Raw genomic sequence first — 22,908 nt, 5'->3', positions numbered from 1 at the left:
GGTTCCTTCAGGACTCAGCATAAGCTCAACTCCTTAATCACCAGGTTCAGCCTCCCACACCGAGGGAGGAGCTGGCTTTCCCCAGCTCCCTCACCCAACTTCCCCAGACACACACCTGATACTGGGTGCCCAGAATGTCCCTTTTGCAAGGGGCAGAATATCAGCTCTTCAAGGTGTTTCTTTCTTTTCCTTGTAACTGATTAATGTACTGTCCTCCCCTCCTCTTCCCTTCCCTTCCCTAGAGAGGTCCCCACCCTTGGCCTAGCAGGCTCTAACCTGTTTTGTCCCTCACTGCACTCACAGTGGAAATGCAGATGCTGGAACTTGTTCCTGCTTGAAATTTGTTCCAAATCAAACACGCTGCTTAGTGTCAGTTATAATGAAACACAAATATCCCAAGTGGGTAATCAGACTGAGCAGAGAAACTTACTCATTCCTGAGCCACAGACAATGCTCCTCCTTAGCATTTCTTGGGAGCTTGGCTCTGCTACACCAGCATCTGGCAGAGAAGCCAGAACATTCTATTTTTTGACACACAGAGTCATGGTGTTTGTAGGAATCACAGCAGGAATCTTGGTCATTAGGTACTGCAGGTGAGAAGAGCAGTATTTCATGTGCTCTTTTAATGTCTCCCTGGAAATCCTTCAAGGTCATTCAGCCTTAGGAGTCTGGTGCTGTGTGAATGATGATACTGCCCACATGCTGCTTACTGGGGATTAGTTAACTCCAGCTTCCCAAAAGCATCATGGAGTTATTTTTGGAGGAACAGTACAGGCAGACATTGCTATGTGAATTAAAGCACAGTGTAAGAACACACCACGAGAACACAACACGTGAAGAACTGCAGAGGAGCAGAGATCAGCTCACCCTGGAGCTACTGAACTCCACACAGGCTACTAGGGAATGAAGGTCTGGCTGGAGAGTTATGTGATCAATTGGTCTTCTATCGACAAAACTGCCTGAGAATAAATTCCATTAAGTCATATAAAAGCCAAATGTGTGCCCTGGAATAATCATGAGACAATAGTCAATGGAGAGGGATGGCCATGCCTGAGTGTGAACCTCACATCCAGACACCAGGCTCTAAGTCAGGTGGGATGAATCATGTCCCCAAGGGACTACCACTCTCCAGGGACTACAGCTGAGTGGGATGATTAGTTTGGAGTAGCTGTCTAGTCTCTAGATGCCTGAAGTCAGAATGAAGCCTCAGCAGGACTGCAAATGGCAAGAACATTGCATTGATTGAATCAGAAAACAGAAGTTGGCTGCCAGTTGGCTGTGATGCAGTGAGTAAGGGCAAACTGGGGATGGGACATAATGATAACAAAACTGCGGGCACAGAAGTGTTACAGGTGAAATTAAATGTTAGAACAGCTAAAAGAATAACTTAAAATGTGAACAGTAACCCAGTGTAAGGAAGTTTGGGGAAGTAACAAAGGAAAGGAGCTGTAACATGGTGGGTGTTTTTCTGGAGCTGCTTTGCCAGGGTAATAACATAAAATAAGTGTACCATCACCCTATTTTTTGGCTTCCTAAAGAGATGAAAATCTAGCTGAAAAGAGTGTGAATTTAAAAAAAGTCATCAAATGCATATTTTCTGCTGCTGATTCTATAAAGAGGATTTGTTAAAGGGATTTGTACTGTCTCCAGCTGGTGTTTGGTAATGATCTACTCTCCCTCCAGTAATTTCTCATGGTCCTCAGCACATGAAAGCACACACGATGTAAACATCTCCAGCCTGGCTTGTCAGGCCGGGCTCCTTCAGGGTTGGTGGGGAGGCAGAGATTTCTAGGAGTCAGTTACCTCACCCTGCAGCAGACACCTGGAACAGGCCTGATAAAATGTGCCTTGGAAGTTCTTATCTCTCCCCTCTGAGCAGCAGGAGCTTGGGCTGCCCAAGTCAGTGACAGAGGTTTACCATGCAGACATCTAAAATTAGATGAGAGGTGTCCTGTCCCTGCTGTCTGGCAAAAGGCTCTAATTGGCACTCCAGAGGGTGATTGGCCAACACAGGATGTGGGAATCCCATCAGCCCATTTTAGCTAGCTAAAACCAGGGATCTTATCTGGAAGTGTTGTCTACACACCTGCAATCAACAGAGAAAAAGACAAGGGAAAAATTCCCCTCTGGCTGAACACACGCCCCAAGTGCCAATGTCAATGTCCCTGGGCAGATCTGCTCTGGCTGATATCTGAGCTCAGCCAGGATCCAAGCATTAGGCAATACTTCATTCTTCCATCCCACAGATGTTCTTGGAGCTCAGCAAACACAAACAACTTGCCTGGGCTTTCCACAGAATGTACCTGCTGCTTCCTCTTCACGCACACATGGGAGGCAGCCTGCCAACCTGTTTCATGATAGACCTTGGAGAGCACTCGGGAACATGAGAAGCCAGATTTGCTTTTTTCCCCCCCTCTATTTCAGACTGAAACCCAATCTTCCATTTCAAAACATCAAGGTGCTCCTCAGTGCTGTACCAGCATTTCTGGGAGGCGCTGCATAGCAGCACTTCACTGCAGAATTCACTGGCCAGACGCACTCAGCCAGCACAGCAGGATGAAAAAAGTCCCAATTTCAGTTCCTGCACTGAGCTCTGTCAGCACTGAACCCACAGAGCAGTGCAAAGTCAAGTCTCCCCATTTTTTGTCCAAGCTTCCCAACCATGGCATTACAGCACCTAAGCACAGCGGCAGCACACAAATTCCATGTTTCATCTTTTCCATTCATTTCTTAAGACCCTCTCAAATCAGGGGCGAGGCATCCTCACACCTGCGCCACTGAAGGAGGGCACTGGGCACCAATTGCCAGCCACAGGGCAAATCATCCAACCACAAAGGATGTCAGGGGATCCCCATGCCCTGCTGCCCCTGCCCAGCTGTGTGCCCAGCACAGAGGTTCTGTCCTGTTGCAGCTGCAAGGTCTCTACCACCCCTGTGCCATGCAGGGAAGCCAACGTGTGTCCATGGAGCTGCTCTGGGGGCTGATGCACAGCTGGAGATGGACCACAGTGTGCTGCTTCCCTCAGCTGCTGCCCTGTACTAAACATGGGAAAAAGCACTTCCAGACACCCCTCTGTGTCTCCTTCCAAAGGGAATCCACAGAGATGGAAATGGATGTTGTAACATCACTGTGGCTGGCTACCAGCAGGAAGAGGGTGCACAGGGAAGGATGTGGGACATTGAGTAAATCTGCCTAAGATGCCTGGTTTTGACAGAACGTGGAGCAGCCCAGGAGCTGGCAGGTAGGATGAGGAATGAAGGAACCCAGCTCATTGTGATGTAGTCATTAATGAAGACTTTGCATGTGCAGGACTACTCACTTCTCACAAAAATGAGAATGAGGGAGCTCTCACTTCTGGAAAAGCTGCAGCAGCTTCCCAACAGGATCCAGGCTCAGCAGCTTGTGCAGGGCCCTCTTACATGAACACACCTGCATGAGACAGCAACAACAGGACAGCAGATGTTGCTGGTTACAGATGTTGCTCTTTATATAATAAGTTAAACTGAGGAAGTTCGTCTTGGAAAAAAAAAAAAACAAAATGCCTTTTTTTTATACACAGAGGGCTCCCTAGAAGAAGATGAAAAAAATTTCAAGGCATTTGGGAGTGTTTCCACTAACCTGCCCCAGATCCCTCTGGTGAATCTATTGTCACTTTACCTAAACTCCCTGGCTGCTCCCAGCATATCACGTCTGGAATAGTCACTGAGATGTAGCAGCAGAAGGTAGAATCACTCTCATGTGAGCTCTGCATTCCCAGTGGAAGGATGAGGCCCAGCCATCTCTTCTGTCCCACAAATGAGCAGAGCAAGCTGCCCAGCAGGTTGAATGACTGTAAGCAAAACAAGTACTCCCTCAACATGTTCAGCAACTTCAAGAAGAACACATGGAGGCTGCACAGGGCAGCCCTGAACGCCTGAAGAAGGGGCAGTGGTCAAAAACAAAAATCCTCACCAGAGGAGTCTGGGAAGGATTAGAGGATTGTTAATGTGCAACTGCCCCATCAGGGTGCAGGAGGCCAGGCAGCCCACGGCACCCACAGGTGAGAGTTCCTCTGCAGGGGCAGGAGGGGTGGGCACTCCGTCAGCAGCGGAGCCCACTGACCACTCGTGTTGAGCCTCAGGGTCTTTCCTATGTCCTTGCCAACTTTCCCAGGCTCTCACATAAGCTGCCACCCTCTCCTTGCCTTCTCAGACCTTCAGGAAAACATGGAGCATGCTGAGGGCCAGGCTGTGCAGACACAATGAGGCCAAAGATGGAGATCCTGTTCCCTGCAGCACAGGAACACCATCACCCAGAGAGCTGGGACAGCTGTCCATCCAGCCTGGGAGAGCTGGACACAGTGCAGGTCAGTGAGAAGGACAGGATACAGATTCATCACAGCCTCTTGCAGAGAAAAGAGCAAAGAAGCCTTGTTTGGAGCTCATTTAGATCACAGAGATCAGACAAGCAGGGGAGATGTGAAGAGGCAGATGGGGAGAGGAGGAGCCCATACAGGGACATCTCCACTAGGAAACATGGACAATGCTCTCAGGCACAGGGTGGGATGCTTGGGGTCCTGTGCAGAGCCAGGAGCTGGACTCAGTGATCCTGATGGGTCTCTTCCAGGTCAGGATATTCCATGATTCTAAATTAGCTGCCACCAGCATCACCCAAGAAAAAACCTCATGTACAAGGCTGTGGCCATGACCAAACCCCGCACTGGGGCCTGGAGTAACCTCTGCATTTGTGGCACAGCTCTCTGAGCAGAAGAATTAGGAAGACACAGCAGTTTCTAGGTATGGATTAACTCAAACACAATTCCTTATACTGGGACTTTCCTCTTCCTGGAAGGAAGCACCCAGTGCAGCTTTGGAGCTCGATGCCTCATTCAGCACACATTGGGTATCAGCAAACCTCTCCAAATACTCAAGCAGTACCTCAGCACATCTCTGGGATGCAGACAACCACCAGGATTAAACCATTCTGTAACAAGTAGGAGAATGGAAAATACAAGTGGGTCACAGGGTAGGGCATGGGTCCCACTGCTCCTCAGAGTGGTGCCATGCAGTGCCACTGGTACATTTCACAGGGACCAAGCTTGCACAACCAGCCCCACCCTCCCAGCTTTACCTACTCTGCATTCATCTAATTGAAAACTCTGGTGGAAAAATTTGTTCTTAGTGTCCAGTTTCTGCTTCCCACATTTGCTGAGCCAAGGGCAGGGAGAGAGGACAGTGGTTAATTCTGACTGTCAGGTCAGGAGCAGCAGTTCTGACCTGAGGGCTCAGTGGGGCAGAGACACAACTGAAAATACTTTGTGGCAGGTGAGGACAGGAGTCACAAATCTGGGAAGTGGCAACTGCACTTCAACAGGGCTTAAGCACTGGATAGCACAGGAAATGTGGAGATCATTGAGGATTCCTGTGCTCTCAGCACTGCAGCACATTGAAGATGCAGGAGAAAACAGTTCAACACCCAAGGGTGGTGTGAGCCCAGCAGCCAAGGTGACACAGGAAAACATTTAACCACCTAAAATAGAGTGGGCATTAAAGAGCATCAGATGATTCCCCCCTACTCCAAAACATCTCAAAAACACCAGCCTTAAGCAACAGACTTCCCAGGTTTGACCCTGTGAGGTAAAACATGCCCCTACTCTTCCATGGTGCAGAACAGAAGATAAGGAGGACACTGAGTGCTGATCCTTCTACCCACAGAGAGGAACCCAGGATCCAGCTGAAATCATGAGTGCTTCCTAGGGGCTCATGTCTCTTAATTTTAAGATTCCCACAAGAGTTGAAGAGTAAGTCCTTTGGAATCCTAAGTGATGTCCAAATGCTGAATATGAGATAAGAGATCAGGCTAGATGATAAAGTGGTTCCTTCCAGAAGAAATTCACACAGATATGTTCATTTAAATACAGTGTCTCCAAGCTGATGGTCTGAGACCACTTTCCAAAAACCCAACAGCATAAACAAAGAACTGTCCATAAGTGAGATATCTTTAGTCATTCCCTTTGGAAAACTTTGAAAATATGTAAAGATGGGCTTTACAATGTTTGGTTAACCCCCCTCTGTTCTGCTGCCCTTGAAGCAGAGCTGTGCATAGGAATCACTCACCTGCCAATCTCTGCTGCTGGAACACTTGCAATGGGAAATGTACTGTCTTTCCTTCTGCCTGGAGAGGTGTCTTATGGAAGATACTGGCAATGGAAGTTTTCCAGCTCACCTTTCCTCACCTTTTGAGAGCAATAGGGGTCACATTAGAATCCCAGAATGGTTTGGCTTGGAAGGAACTTGAAATAAAGTTCATCTCATTCCACCCCTTGCCATGCCATACACCTTCCACTAGCCCAGGTAGCTCCAAGCCCTGTCCAACCTGGCCTTGGACACTTCCAGGGCAGCCACGGCTTCTCTGGGCAACCTGTGCCAGGGCCTCACCACCCTGGCAGGGAAGAATTTCTTCCTGGTACCCAACGTAATATTGTAGGATCCTTTTTCTGGGTAACTAATGACTGGGAAGCAAAGTCTTCCCTGGTCCTGTGTAGCCTCCAGTGGATTTTGCCTCTCTGACAAATCACCCTTTTAATTCAGAGAGAGTACCTGCCTTGCTTTTTCACCAGGCCCCACACGCCCAAGCACACCCCATTGCTGGCTCAGCCCTTGCAGCGGGTGAGTGAAGGCATTTCAAGGCCCAGCCAGAGCTGTGATTACAGGCCTTTATTCTCACCCTAATAAAAGGTACAAGGGCAGATGCCAGTGACTCAAATCTGGCACCATCACTTGTGGAGCCTCCTGCCCATAAACACAGGGGAGGCTTCAGTTTGACCACATGCTGTCCCACATTCAGAGCACAAAGGTGCTCTCCCCTCCAGGCTGGCCAGCCAAGAATTCCAGCAGCTCTCCAGCCTCCCTGCAGCCAGGTCCCTGGGCTGGTTGAAGGTGTGCTCCCAGCCCCGTGTTCCCAGGGCATGGAGAACATGAGCCCAGGTTTAAATTACACAGCAGGAAAGGGGTTAAAGTTTAAATAACTGTTTTGTATATGAATTAATGTATGTAGCTTTGAGCCAAAATATCCACCATTAATTTTTCCACCTATTTCAGGAGCAGTAAGATACACAAAGTAAAGTTTATTTTGGTACTTGGTATACTTCACTCTCATTAAAAATAAATTAATCAGCAAATTCCTACACAGCTCAGCCTTCTTTTATGTAAATACAAGCCAGCTGTAATGAATTACAAGGTGTTATTATCTCACACACACTGTATAATACTTCACACATAAGAGGTTTCTCTGCTTAGCTCAGCTTTCAACAAAAGCATCTTAAATAAACTGCAAGCAAGTTGTTTGGGCTGTAATGTTTTCACAGAGAAGGGATACACCTCACACAGAGAGAGGGGCTCTTTACATGACTCATTTTATAACAAGTTAAACTGAGGAAGCTTGCCCTGGAAAAAAAAAAATAACAAAATGCCTTTTTTATACACAGAAGGCTCCCTAAAAGATTAAAAAAAGAAACAACACCCACAAGGCAGCGTTTGGGAGCCTGTCTGCTGCATCCCCACTGCTTTTTACATGGGGAAGGGATGGCAAATATTCTCCAACACACACACTATGGAGAAAGCAACTTGAGAAGGACAAATAGTCATAGCCAGGCACAGTTACACTTTCACCAGACTAAGGATCACAAATTAAGGATTAAATTCACAAATTAAGGATTATCACCTTCTACTTTTGCTGAATACTTTTATTAGGAATAAATCCTGATTTTATAGGGTTTATTCTTATCAAAAGCACACATGGCACAGAAAACAAACACACAGCAATTTAACCCAGACTGACATTTATTATTGACTCAGATTTTGGACAGGAGAGAAATGAAAACTGTTTTTGCCACTGACCTGGAAACAGCCTGGTGAACCATCTACCCACACAGAGCACCTCAGCCTCTGCTGATTCCATCAGTGCAGCTCCTGCTCCCCTAATTACTGTGCTGGCTCCATTTGCCTACACAGCCATAGAAAGTTTTCACTGGTGTTGAAGGATCTTGCTAAAAAGCCCTGGACCGCTGCTTTGGGGGATGGAGGACAGCAGAGTCCTGTCCCAGGGACACAGCAGGGATGTTCTTTCCATAAAGGAATTCCTAGAGCACAATTCTACAAAGAACATGGAAGTATCAGCAAGGCAGACTGAAACATCAAGTACTGAGGCAGCTTTGAGTGCCAGCCCAGCCACAATTGGGGCTTTAATCTCCCTAAGACAGCTAAAGTCACAGAGGATTGCTGGGGACTGTGCATTATTCTTTGAATTCTGTTATCCTTGTGCAACAAAGTGGAGAGTTCCTAAAATGGATTTTCACAGAAAACCCTTCAGAATCTGTTAAAGCAATTCTTAACTCCACTAAAGATGGACCACTCCATCTTGATATCAGGCATTTAAAATATATACTTAGTCTCTAAATATGCAAAGGTCAAGTTTATACTCACAACCTTTCAGGGAGCAGAGAACACCACTGTGTCTCCGAGTAGCAGCTCTTTAAAGGAGGCAAGGGACAGAAATGTCTTTTTGAGAGAACTCTATGTCATGGTGAAGACCTGGTTTCCTAAAGACAGAAGGCAGCTCTGTCCATTTGTCAGCAAGGGCCACTTGGGGCCATAAAAAGGACAGAGGTTCTTAAAACAATAAGCATTTATTTACAGGTGAAGGTTCGGGAGTACGGCTGTCCAGGAGGCTACTGAGGCACCACAGATGGGATAGCTAATGAAATGTTTCAGTTCCAACAGCAGACTGTTCTTCCTGACCACACAGGCTCAGCCCTGTCCCACTCCAGGCATGCTCCCCAAGCTGTTCTGGCACGTGGATCTCAGAGTCCTTCGTCGTTGTAAACGGGGGACAGGGGCTTGAGGATGCTGCGCGCGTTGCTCTCCACCAGCGGCCGCCAGCTCACCTCGCCTGTGAGCAGCAGGTCCTCCCCACTCAGAGCGTCCAGGTGCTGCACCTGCAAGCACAGCAAGTCACTGCCATGTCCCATCGCCCAGCCAGCTCCCTCAGCAGCTACACAAACACTTGTCTTTCCAAAAAGCAAGCACAACAGGGAGATTTCAGCCTACTCTGCCATTTGTGTGAGGTAGACCTAAAAAAGTTCACTTCTGAGTGTGAAGCGTCGTGGAAAGGCCAGGATAAGGATCTGCAGATGCTCTGGAGTTACCTGCGTTAGCTAATGCCTCCTCTGAAGGTTTGGCAACAGGGCAAAGAGGAGCCATGCAAAGCTGCCATGAGTCACTCCATCCTCCTGGTGGTTACTGCAGGGGACACTGCCCAGACCAGCACCCCATGGAGAGCTCCCATCCTGCACACAAACCAGGCTTTAGCTACAGAAAAGCAGCCTGACTAGCAGGGAACACCTGGGGTTTATCACATAAAAGTACATGAGCTGGAAGAGGTGAACATGCAATGAATACTCATCCTCACAACAGAAGAAATCCCTGAATGGTTTGGTTTGGAAGTGACCTTAAAGCCCATCCAGTCCCAACCCCTGCCATGGGCAGGGACACTTTCCACTAGACCAGGCTGTTCCAAGCCCTGTCCAGCCTGGCCTTGAACACTTCCAGGGATGGGGCATCCACAACCTCTCTGGGAAAGATAGTTGTGATTTAATGTAATTTTAAGGTGCAATGTAAGAAAAACTGAAAAAAACCAAAACCCTCTCATCATACAGCAGAGGGTCACTGGTCACCCTGGATATGGGAAATGGGGAAAAAAAAAGATAAAAGTTGCTCAAGGATCAGTCAAAGACAAACCCACCACCATTAGCTCAGGAAGACTGGGAGAGCTGACCAGAGGCACAGTACATGTTGTCCTATTTGTACGTTCTCCTCTGGCATCCACTAACAGCCACTGTTAAATACAGGATCCACAAGAAACTGTGGGGACAACCTGGTACACAGTGTTACTGGAAACAAGGGATAATTGGACAAGGAGTTTCTCAACAGGGGAATGAATGTACAATGTACCCATGGCCACAGAGGGTCACACTGGAAAGCCACCTAAGCACAATGTCCTGCTCCTGACAGTCACCACCAGCAGCCTCCCCAGGAGGAGTTAAATACAGCACACAATGCTCTTTTCCTTGTTCATTTTCCCTCCCTCTCAAAATCTGTTCATTCATGGATTTTTAGTCTGAAATGGTTGTGGATTTAATTGGCCTGTGTAAACTTTTCTTCCAAAAACCTTGCCAGTGGCTTTAGAACCCATGTGCAATTGCAGCACCCAGACCAACTGTGGCAACATTCTGTCCCCACATTTCTGTGTCCCTGAACGCCTTTCCTTGCTCACCTTTCACATGCCTTCAGGACTTCCCAGAGATGTCCCTCATTTTATTTCCCCATTCTTTTTTCGGGCAGAGGATTCTACTCATTGCTAATAAAGGAGCAGTTTCACTGTCACCCTTAGCACTCCTCTCTGAGCCTTCTTCATTTAATGTTTTATCTGTCCTGGTGGTCAGCACCCAAACCAGAGACATTATTCTAGCTCACAATGGTACCAAAGAGCTAAAACTGGCACCACAGCAATATTTTATCCTCTATTTCTTCCCTAGTAGTTCTGAGCATTTGTTTTATATTTTTTAAACACTATGGAGAGCTGAGCTGACATTTTGATAAAACAACTGTAATCTCAAGGCCTCATTCCTGTGTGGTAACAGTTCAGAGCTCATTGGTACCTATGTAAAGCTGGGAATAATGTTTTCCTCAGGTGCACCTTTTGTCTGCAGGAATGACCTGTCTGCACAGAACCTGTGCTCATTCCTCCCCAATGTGCCACATTTTCCTGCCTGATCACTCTTTCTTATGCAACTGCAAATTGCTTCAGACCTATCATTTTCTTGAATATTCAGCAGTGCAACAAATTCCCCATCTGGCAAAAAAATATCCCAAATTACGTAATTTTTATATGTGTTTTTCCTCAGCAAACTTTCCTACAGCTTCACCATTGAGAATCAGCAACCTTCAGCATTTAATTAAGAGTCTCTCCCAAGAACTCTCTGGCATTCCCTAAGTGTCCTTAGGAAGCTCAGCCCTTTATTTCCCTTTTTTGACACACACTTAAGTACTGTCTCTCCATACCTCTATCTGATGCTGAATATGGTACTGGAAACATTACAGAGAATGATGTTGTGGAAGTTCTGGTCTTCAATTTCCTGTCCAACACCCTCTATTTTTCCTCCATAACCTCTTTCACACCTTTTCTTTGGTGATCACATGGACTTTATCCTACCAACATTTCCTAGAGATCTGGTTCACAAACCTCCTCAGGGCTGAGAGGACAAACACTACTCAGTGTTGTCTCCTCCAGGTAATAACTGAAAGAAACAGTAATAATTCTGGAAAGCATACTTGTTTGTTTCTTTTCCTCAAAGGTCACCAAGAGACTTTCAAGCTCTATATGCTGTTTCACTATGAGGAGAACCCCAACTCTTTAATATTAATAAAAATTCTCCAAGTTGCAGCCTATTTTTGGCACATTGTGTCAAGACCCTCCATAGCATGGGTCCAGAAATAGGTGAGCAGGATTGTTTTCAATATTCCATTAATTTCTCTGCAGCCATTTGTCATCAGACTACAGTAATGATCTATTCTCTCTGGTGACCAGGGACAGAGGGAACAGCTGGAGCTGTTCCAGGGCAGGATCAGGCTGGATGTCAGGGAAAGGTTCTGAGGTGCTGGCACTGCCCAGGCTCCCCAGGGAATGGGCACGGCCCCGAGGCTGCCAGAGCTCCAGGAGCGTTTGGACAGCGCTGCCAGGGATGCCCAGGGTGGGGTTGTTGGGGGGTCTGGGCAGGGCCAGGGCTGGGCTGGGGGATCCTGGGGGTCTCTCTTAGCTCAGGATATTCCATGACTGTAATAAATACCATCCAGTTTTCAGATATTTATCTTCTTCTCCTTAAAAATGATCACTGACTATCAACATCAGATTTATTTATGAGAAGTGAGTGGCATATGCAAGCAATAAAAGCAAGCTCTCCCCATCCTGAAGCAGAGGCTGAGGAGAGTGGGGCCGTACCTGTTTGCGCACGTACTCCACCAGCAGCTCCAGGTGCCGAGGGTCATCACAGTTCCTGTTAAAAAGGTTTCTCCAAAGAGCTGCTGCCAGAACACGATCATCAGACAAGATTCCCTAAAGGGAAATACAGAGAGGGATTAAAAACTGCACGTGAAGAAGGTCTGAACACAAGACACCCCCATTTGTGTACCTGGCCCCTGGCCACAGCACCTGTCCCAGAGCCCACAGCTCTGCACGTGGAAAGGCAGCAACATCACTCTTTCCCAGAATGGAAAAACAGCCCTGGTCTTAAATTAATTTACAGAGCAGCCTGTAACCAATTTTCTGGCAAGCTAATTTGGAAAAAACCTGAGTTAGGGTATTCCTAATGTCAGAGCTGATAACTGCATTTCTGTGTTATGAAATTTTACCATAAAAATGGTGATCTTACAGAGAAGGCATCATCACCTCATGGGAATGTAAGAAACCTATGACACTTTAAAAATAAAAAGTAAAGGATATTTAATCCAGTGTTGCAGAACTGTAGTCTGGAGTTTGATATTTTTCTTTACTTTTTTACTTTTCTTTCCGAATGACAGAGAAATCCTGCTCATCAAGAACTATCTAAATCTAATATTAGCTTTGGTTTATACAAGAACCACATCCATTAATGTTATTTGTCCAAATTCTTTTAAACTTTTATTGTCTTTTTAGATTATGTGGTGGTGTCACCACAGGCTCATAACTCCTGTCTTCTGCTGACACATTTGCCAAAGGCAAAAGACTTTAAAATATTGAGTTAAAAATAAAAAAAAAAAGTCAACATTTGTCTTCAATCAAAGCAAACATTTTGTTTCCAAAAAGATTGTCAACAAAGCACAAGCAGACACATCCTGGCTATATTTAAAACAGATTAAACCTTGCAATTGTAACATTGTCCACAATTCTATGAGGTTACATTTACAATGTATTAATAATGCAAATCACTGTGCAAAGAAAATAATATCACAATGTAAATTAGAGCATCTGAAGTGCAATATTCACTAGAGCAAAAAAAATGATGTAATTGTATTTTCCTCTTGGAAGTCCTGCAGACACTTGTGCAGAGTGGTGCTTTTGCCTCCCTGTATTATTAGGTACTCCCTATAAAAACTCTATAAATCCTCTCTTTGCTTTCAAAGTACAGCTGAGTACAACAGGATTCAGACAGAGGAAATGATTTTGTGGTGGCCAGGAAGGAATGGTGAAGCAGCAAGAACACCCTACCTTCCACACCCCATGGTTTACATCCATATGCTCTGTGCTGTTTTCTTCCAAGAACTTTCATTCAAGGCTGCTTTCCTTTCTCCAAAGAAATGGACAGTGAATGTTTCACCCATCTGGACTATTCTGTTTTCAGGAATTTGATGGTCTACTTGTTGTACATTCCCTCTTACCTCATCGTATCCAAACAGAGCTGCATAGAAATTTTCTACCATCCTTTTCAAGTCTTCTTTTAGAACAGTAGAATTAATCTGAAAAACAACCCAGGAAACCATCAGTGCAGGCTCTAAGGAAGAGGTGAGGAGAAAATATTCCCACTGAGATTTGGCTGCAAGCAAGAGTAGTCACTCTGGAACTCCCCGTGGCACAGCTCTGTTCATTCTGACACAGCTGAGGTTGGTGTTACTCAACACAACTGGCAGGAACATCCCAGCCACCAGCTCTGCCACCAGCTGCAGAAGTGGAGAGAAAATGCTGATGGGGGAGCGTGGAGCAAGGCTGCTCTTGCAGTGGCAGCACAGACCAAGAGCAGGGAGACCCTTCTGTAGCTTAACTATTGAGCAGCTATTCCAGATCTTCATTCATCCATAGAAACTCAAAGGTTTTTCAACTTTTTTTTCCCCCAAAGCACAGACTGCAGGGGTGGATGTGCTACTACAGTGGCAGTACTGGAATGCTAAAGACAGAGACACCACCCTGTCACTGCTCCTCCTGTACTGTCCAGACTGACTCTCAGCCAGCAAGAACAAGAATTCTGCCTCTCCAGCATCTCTAGCAGCTCAGACTCACAAATTTTTGACTACGATTAAACTTCTTTCAGAGTCTATGATGACACAGCAACTTCCCCCATGCTCTAAGTGTGACTCAGTCCAAGTTCCACACTGACCTTTAACTAAATTTAATAACTGCTGAAGTATTTGCTGGGTTGGCATGAGAACTGACCCCATGTGAGCTTGAAATGGGACTGGACCAGCTGATGGGTGCAGAGGGATGGCTGAAATGCCTCCTGTGCATCTCCCTCATCTACACTGTCTGTCCCTCCTGCCTCTTCTCATTACCTCTACCAACAAAGTGATGCAGTTCCTCTCCCAAGGGCTCAGCTACACTTTGGTAAAGCTTCTTCTTTGTACTGACTCCCATGAGGGATCCAAGAGACACAAAGCATTTATTTTCTACAGCTGTCACACACTCCAGAAGTACAAATGGCAAGGCCCATCAGCCCTGCACACCAGCAGGACACTCAGGTGTGACACTGCACTTTACAGAGACAGGATTTACACACAAGAGACACCAGCCCATCACACCCACCACACTGGGAACTTTTTGTCCTGAATTCTCTCTCAGTATCCTTACAAGTATTCACCTTGGCAATTACACAACAGCTTTTCTATCAAAATATGAGTTAGTTTCTGCCAAGTGAACAGATTTCCAGTTAATATACTCTTCCCTTAAACCACTGTCTTTTTTCATCTGTTGATTTTTATAGCAATGCACATAGTGCAAACACAAGGAAAATTCCTTTTATGTCAGTTACTCATATTTTTCCATTAATATAAACTATTAAAATTCATGCAGATATTTTATAGGCTATCAAGATTTGGAGACTGCTTATTACTGAATGTTTAAAAAAAGAACTAAACATAAGAAATCAGAGGGTTAAATGATGACTGCAACTTCTGTAATGACTTAATTAAATTTTTATTGAGTACATAAACTATGATGTCATTTCTACCCAACCATGCTCAAACCTTCTATGCATGTCAGAGATCGTGGTTTTTCTCAATAGAACATACTTCTAAATAAGCTGCACTTCTACAGCTCTAATAAGGGGGAGCAGGTCTCATGTAACACACTCAATAAATTATCCTTCCATTTTAAACAAACAAATTCCATGAGTTATTATATATTTGCCACGCACTTTTTATGACATAATAAAAATGTTACCTCAAGGATTACTTAACACATACTACAAATGTTACAGCAGGCAACTGCAAGGGGCAAAGAAAACAAACAGTCCCATTACAGAGACAAGTCCTGGACTATACATCCCTGGGGAAGCAGCTTTCCCTACTAAAACCAAAGAGCAGCAGCTTTAAGTTTGCAAGAAACGGATCGATGAAGGAGATAACCAAGTTAAATAAACATAGCAATAAATACATCTTAAAAGACAGTTTCAGATACAAATTCTGAGTTTGAGGATGGAGCCATATTTTAGGCAATGAAATGATATTTAAAGGAATATTGAAGTTTCTGAAGAATACAACTGGCATCAGTCAAGTACAAACACTGAGGGAAAAAAAAATCCTTTATAATTCAAGAATAACGAGCAAATCGAAAGCAGTGTTTGCTGGAAGCGCTTTCTCTTTCAAAGCTTGTACAAGTTCTTACCACTGGCCAGTTTCAGGATCTGGTTGGTCATAATTCTGCTGACTCTTCCACAGATTGTTATAAAGAAGAAAAACTGCTAGAGAATTCCAAGTCAGTAATTGCTAATAACAAGGAAAAAATCAGTAACATCTGGAGCTCTTCTTGGGACTTTGCCCCTTTGCCTTCCTTGGAATAGCCCAGTGCAGAGCTGTCACTGGACAGATTTATGTGCTGAGTGACATGGGACTGTGTTAGTTCAAAACAAGGAGCCCATTTTTGGTACACATCTCACCTTTACAAGACCTCTGAAACAAGGAAATGTACAGCTAACATTATCTTCCTGCTACAGATCACAACTCTCTTCTGAAAGGCTCCATGAGCCCACATTCTGCCTTTGGGACAGCTGCAGCAAGCAGCTGCTGGATTTTCCATGTCACAGTGAAGAAACCATCTTCAGCCTCAGGGAGTTCATGTGCATCATCCAACAGCCACGTGCTGAGGGTGACTGTGCAGCAGACAAGTCTCACAGAAGGTTTTGTATTCTAAGAAGATTTCTAGGGAAGTAGGAGCAGTGATCTCCTGTACTTGCTGGACACCTAGCAAAAGACCTAACATGTGGACATGGTATTTAAAGTGAATGATGCTCTACAATCAGTCCATATCAATGTCCTGTGATGGACCAAGAGCTTCCTCTGGTAATGAATCTCCTCCTCCTCCCCCATGTGCTTTGGCTCACGGTGCTGAGTAGGATCAGTGTGCACAGACTGGAAGGTAACAAATGACAGGGCAAGAGGAATGGCTTCAAGTTGTGCCAGAAGAAGTTCAGGTTGGACACGAGGGAAAAGAAATAACATTTCTTTTAAAACATTGGCACAGGCTGCAGTGATCAGTCACCATCCCTGGTTCAAAAAACGTGTGGATGTGGCAGTTGAGGACGTGGTTTAAAGGTGAACATGAAGGTGGTGTTGCATTGACTGATGGTGACTGGAGGATCTGAATGGTGTTTTCCAATCTTAGCAATTCCATGGACTCTGATGTGTTCTGCCTGCTCAGAGCCATCAGCCCAGGGATAAGGCCAGGTGCCGAGGTGCAGCCCATCCCCTCGGAGCAGGAATGGGATCCCTGGCAGTGTCACTACACACCTGTGTCCTGCCAGTGCTGCCCCAGCTGGGATAGCCACGGGCTGCACTGTCTGAGAGCACTGCAACATGAGTTGCAGTTTCTTTCTCCTCAGCTTTTGCCAGCATGTGTTGCACCCTTAAGCTACTTTAACACATTAATCCTTCCATAGACTATAAAGCCAGAAGGGGCACTTCTAACTGCCTCATACAAGCACTAGTCATTGAATTCCAGGCAGCAATTCCTCTCTTTAGGCTGTAAGTTATGCTTGAACTAGACTTTTTTATGAAGAGATTTCAGCCAGAAGAAATGATTAGATCATAGAACCTGACCCTCTGCATATCACAGACCATTACATTTCACTAAGTTCCCTCTGTACTAAGCTCACTAAGTTGTGTTTGGCTAAAGCATATCACCCTCACAGTTGAACATGTGTATCTCATTTCATATTTGAATTTTCTGGCTTGGGTTTCCACCCCCTCATTCTCATTACACCACTCCTGCTAGAATAAATAGCCTCTTCTGTACAATGTGTTTGCTCCTGTACCTGTACACAATGGATGTGTCAGCAGAGTAATCTTTCCAAACCAGGACTGGGCTCTTCCAGGTGCACTGTCACACCACACCAGCAGCACACTCCTGGAGTCATCAAAGTTGCAACAGCAAAGTAATGGTTTATGCTGATACAGTAAAAACTAATCCATCCCTTGTGCTAAACAAGTTCCAAAGATCTGAGTGCACTCATCTTGTCATGGCTGAGTCCACTCTAGGGACTCCTGCAGCCCCACTGCCATAAACATCAACCTCTCTCACTGACACTTCTGACTGCTGGAGCAGGAATATCAGCAAAAGTTCCTGAAGGAGACACAGGACTGATCTTTCATGGTAAAAAATATCACTCCACAAATATTTAGGCTTTTTTATGCCCCCTCTCTCAAGTTGCAATTGGACAGAATTACTTGTAATATGGTTTATGTTATTTATAAATAATACATATGCACTTATAAATGGGGTTTTTGAGTGTTTGCTTAAAACACTGTGTTAAAACACCCATGACATTAAATGGGCAAATGCAGCCCTTTTATTTCATCCTAAAACATCACTACAGATTGCAGGACAGTAATTTTGACATGACTGAGACTGTAGCTGGGATCAAAAAGATTAAATTAATAAAAAAAGATTAGGAAGACTTCTGTAGCAAGGGGCCATAAAGAAAAGGCAGTTCTTTCAGGCACATACTTGTGAAATGACAAAGATATTGAAGAAATTATTTTCCCAATCTTCATTTTTGAGCCTTTTATTAACTGCTCTGCTACTTTGTCTAAAAAGCAGATCACTGCTTGTAATTAGCCACAGCTTGAGTCCTGTATGTCTTAAAGAGTATGCTTTAAACATTAACTCTTCTGATAAATTCTCTATTTGTTTTAATTAGAAGTAATTTTGTAATGCACCTCCATAATCATTAACTTCAGAGAACAATTTTTAAAGCCTTCTTCAATATTCAGTGATAACCTACTCCAATATTATTTTAACCTAGACAAAAGCTAAATGTTGGATTGTAGCAGAACCAGCTCCTGCCAGAATCTTCCATCCATAAAAACAATCCATTAATGGAAAAAGCTGTGTGTGCTGTACCTTCACAACAATTGTGCAATCATCAATAAGGCTCCTCAGAGCAAGTTTATTCCAAGAAAGACACAGAAAAGCAAGTTTTACAATATCACATACATCTTTCAGCAAAAACAGATGCTCAACTCTACGTTTCTGCTACACAGAAAATGAGGTTTGTTCCTATCTTGCAGTTTATTAATTTGGAAGCTCTGCCATGGTCACAGTTACAGATGCAGGGGAGATCACAGTAATTCTGAACTGTATTCAATGGCTTATTTCAAATTCCCGCTTCCCTGCAGAACGTGGCTGGCAGAGCTCACTGACAACCTCTCAAGAGAGGGATCAGGGAAAAGAGTTCAAATTGCTGTGCTCTGTCCAGTTGTGCTGATTCTCTGTAAGGTGAGCAGTTGTCAAGGGATTTTCCTGTAATGCCTCTTGAAAAAGCTAGTTGCTAAAAGCCTAAAGCTAATCACCAATGTGTTTCTGAACACACCAGAATCAGGAATTCAGCCTTTGGCACTGATAAAGGAAATTTCAGAACTAAGTTTGAAAGAAGCACTTGAAAAAAACAGTATAAAGGTAGATAAATCATTAAGGTAAATATGCACCATGAGCACTCAAAGAGATCCTGTAAAGCTTCAGCTCCTCAAGGAGACAAACCTCAGGGACTGCCAGAAAGTGTCACACACCAGGAACACTGTTCAGACCAAGGGGCCACCTCCCAGGGCATCCTGTCTTCAACAGCAGCCAGAATCCCCAACCCTACAAGAGCTGATATAGGCTTCCTCCAAAGATTCCCCCAACCAATTTCAACTAAGAACACTTTCCCTTGCTATTTGTTTACAGAGTAATCTCCAAAAGGTCTCTATGTCCACCAGCTTGTCCAGGGAGCTTTCTGCACTCACCACGTGCATCAGCAAGAAGCACCCTGGTCTGCTACCCCCAAGGAGATCCATCTCCTCCTGTGGGTTCCCCCTGAAACTGGCTCCTGCTGGCTTCCTCTGCTGGCCCAGTCTTTCCACGGGATCAGGCAGTGAATACTGATGCTCCATCACCTTCTCACAGCACTCAGGATTTTGTGAGTCAGAGAATGATCCCAGCATGGTTTGGGTTGGAAGGGACCTTCGAGGCCATCCATTTTTAGCCCCCGCCATGGGTAAGGTCACCTTCCACCAGACCAGGCTGCTCCAAGCCCTGTCTACCCTGGCCTTGGACACTCCCCATCCATCATATCCCAGGTGATATAATCCACCAATAGAGAAAAGCTTGCAGTAACTTAATAAAAGTCAAGAGCAACAAAATTCCAGGGATCATAAAGTACTAAACTAAATGTAACATCTCAGTTAACATTACCAGGGCTGCAGAGATAGGAAAGGTGGCATCTGTTCTGAAAAGTCTTTCAGCAGAAACAGGCAAGTACAAATTAGTAAAAAATACAGTAAATGAAAATAAAAATTACAGATAATTATGACCAGTGATATTCAGTGATAAAGGTACTAGTAGGAGGTGTTAAAAAAAAGTCCATAAAAGCTGTTTAACAATATGCACACAATTTGGCAGCTACAGTTTGGAAATGGGTCTTTAAGAGAAAAAAAATAAGTTCAATAATTCAATAGTGAAGAAAAAGATAAGTAAATGTTAGGAATTATTATGAAAGGAATATAAACCAAAAGATGAATCCTATTCTGCATAAATCCATAGTGTACTGCATATAAAATGCTGTCCATTATTGTTACCTTTTTATCTCTGAGCAGATCTAAAGGTAGTAGAAAACACACAGGAAAGACCATGATGACACGATGAGACATATAAGGAAACACTGAGGAAACTTTTCAGGATGAAATGAGGAAGATGGTGGAGAGGTAAAATCACGAATGTTTATCAAGCAGATAAACAAGGAATTATTGTCCACTGTTTCTCATTAAAAAGGATGTGGAAAAGTATCTAAAGAAATGACCAAATAATATTTTAAAATGTAGGTGTTTTCTCTTGCAATGCATTTAAGTGGCAGAAGTCATTGCCACAGGGCATTAAAGAGCAAAAAATATGGAAGAGGTAACAAAGGGCTGCACATTCCTGGAGGATTTTTGTCAGTGATCCCAAACTGGCAGTCCCCGTGCCGCTCTCAGGTTACTCGTTAGTGAATGCCAGGAGAATGTACCAGAAGGAACTGACCCACAGCTCTGTTTCTTATCCTTTATCCCAAATATCTCTGGCCATTGGCAGCCACAGCACACACTGGATCTTCATCTGACAGGAGAAGGAATCCTGAGCATGTTCAGCTTTGTCCATTTTTTGCTGACCTTTGCAGATATTTGCTGGTATCTCTCCTGTCTGGGTCTCTGTGCTTTCCTGCCCTGACTTCCAGCAGGACAGGCACAGCTCATTAGATGATCCTGGACATCAGACATCAGGTCACTTTGCTGACTTGGCAGGGATTTCACCTGAAAAGTGCTAGTGCTATTAAAAAACCTGCTCCCTTTACCATAGCCTTTAATACCCTCATGGGAAGAGGCTACATTTTATGTAGTAATATGAGCAAGAATGATCCTGCTCATACCAAACAGGTCATCCTCCCCTAGGGGAAAAAGAGTAAGAACACAAAAAAACATTCTTTCTCCAGAATTTGGACCAGAACAAGTTTCTGTTAGAGGGGAGCAGAAAGGCACCCATTTCCTCTCCTAAAAAAACCTGTCAATAAAAAAGTTTATTTCATGTAAAATGCAGTGACAACTGCTGGAGTCCATACAATTAGTCAGCAATTAACCAGCCTAATCCTTAGTGCTACAACCTTTATCGAGTGACAGAGGATAAATGCAAATACTCACAATTACTATCACCTTTTCAAATTCATTTCTGTTGTGCCTGGCAGACTGGCTGATTTGTGTTTGCTCCATCAGCCTCCCCACTCCCTCCTAGTAGGGCCCTGCTTGTACGTGACCTGTTTGACATTCTCCCATCAGTTCCACATTTGGGTAAATTCTAATTTGAAGTCACATTGCTTTCACCTTCTACCAATATTCTGCACCTTCTGGTTTCAATCATAAGCTGAGAAAAACCCGATTTCCCCAAGCATTCCTCCTCCCCAGGGCTTCAAACACACACAGGCCACAGAACAGTTAACAGTTAAATATTTTCTTGCCAATATTTTAAGAGTGCAGAAGGTTCCAAATTGCTGGTAAAATAAACAATGCCAGACTGTGAAAACTCCTGCCTGCCATATACTCTGATGTTAACAAGAGTTTCTTTATTACTGTAACCTTTCAGAAGAGAACAAAAATTATTTCTCTACCCTAGTTCTGCCCTCAAGTAAAAGGCAAAGGAGGAAAGTGAACCATGAAAATGCTGCATGGTAAGATACTGTGAGTTTTCCATCTTACTTCTGCATTTCATTCAGATTCAATGCTGCTGTGAATAAATAAACTTCCAGAAGATCCCAAAAGCATGGGCAAGGATTTTAAGAAGACAAAATCTTCCTTACACAGTTTCCTGAATAACATGTATTAAACTTATATATGGGTTATCTTCCCTCTTGCAAGGACATAATAAAACAGGAAATACAAAAGGGCAAATTTAGGATGCTCTCAAGGAGACACATTATTTTTAAGCTCTTGGTACCTGGCTTTGTCCTCTGGGGCTTTAGCCCTGTATTTCCACCAATTACAGGGGCTTTGGCACTTCCCCACTTTTAAAAAATGAAGTGTTCAAACAGCATCTCCAAACAGAATTTCTGATACTCAGCATCAATGAGACAAATGACTCCAAAGTTCAGGAGACACCCCTGAAGCCCCTGCTCACCCACAGGCCTGCCTGCTGGTCCCTGCCAGATCCTTCTGGATGCCCAAGCCCTGTGACAATCCATTTAGACCAGTGTTGCTCATTTCACATTGACCAAAGCTCTACTGACCCCATCTCCCATCCACGACATCCCAACCATAAAACTGTCCCTTTTATGTGCACTTATTCTCCTGGCCTCAAGGCCTCCTGACTAACTTGAAAATCAACATGATGAACACTTTCCTATTGACAAACTGAGATCTCCAAGATTAGACATGTTGGTATTTTAAGCTTTGGCATTATTTCCTGACCTTTGAATGAAATAAAAATATTCAGGCTCTTACAGAAGTGTAATGGTAATTAACTAATTAATTAACTAATTATTAGAGATAAAGAAAATGCTGTGTAAGACCAGAAAGAGAAGAGAAAGACCGAGGACAGAAAAAGGAATATAATCCACTGAGGTTACCAGACCAGACTGGAAAACTGAAAAGCACCTCAGTTTCCCTAGATGTGTACAGAAGTATCCTATGCTGCTGCTTTACTAGGGTTGTAAAAGCAGAGGAGCCAGCAAGTGTGGAAGCAGGCACTCTGATTACTGCAGGGATTGCACACCCTGAGCATTATCTTCTGTTCTCCCACGGAAGCAGTTAGCAAAAGCAGTTAAAAAAATAAAAAAAGTTTCAAAGAGCTGCCAGTTCTGTAAATGGATAAAATGGGCCAGAGAATTCAGAAAATGGAAGCAAAAAATAAACC

At 44.3% G+C, this 22,908-nt stretch overlaps 1 protein-coding gene across 1 annotated transcript in view; it reads right to left on the bottom strand.

Moving 5' to 3' along the window:
- Positions 1-7,802: 7,802 nt before the first annotated feature.
- Positions 7,803-22,908, bottom strand: part of UQCC1 (ubiquinol-cytochrome c reductase complex assembly factor 1) — a 46,778-nt gene continuing 31,672 nt past the window's right edge. Inside the window, exons 8-10 of the mRNA XM_005533285.3 lie at positions 13,452-13,529; positions 12,037-12,150; positions 7,803-8,974 (exon numbers count right to left, since the gene is read on the bottom strand). Coding sequence (XP_005533342.1) covers positions 8,840-8,974; positions 12,037-12,150; positions 13,452-13,529 — 327 coding nt within the window. The 3' untranslated portion in view covers positions 7,803-8,839. The remainder of the gene's footprint in view (positions 8,975-12,036; positions 12,151-13,451; positions 13,530-22,908) is intronic.

Source organism: Pseudopodoces humilis, chromosome 19 (assembly GCF_049639895.1).
Source record: "Pseudopodoces humilis isolate 2021_Gansu_Grassland_sample_001 chromosome 19, ASM4963989v1, whole genome shotgun sequence".
NCBI classification, from domain to species: domain Eukaryota; kingdom Metazoa; phylum Chordata; class Aves; order Passeriformes; family Paridae; genus Pseudopodoces; species Pseudopodoces humilis.
This window is presented reverse-complemented; position numbering and strand designations above follow the sequence as displayed.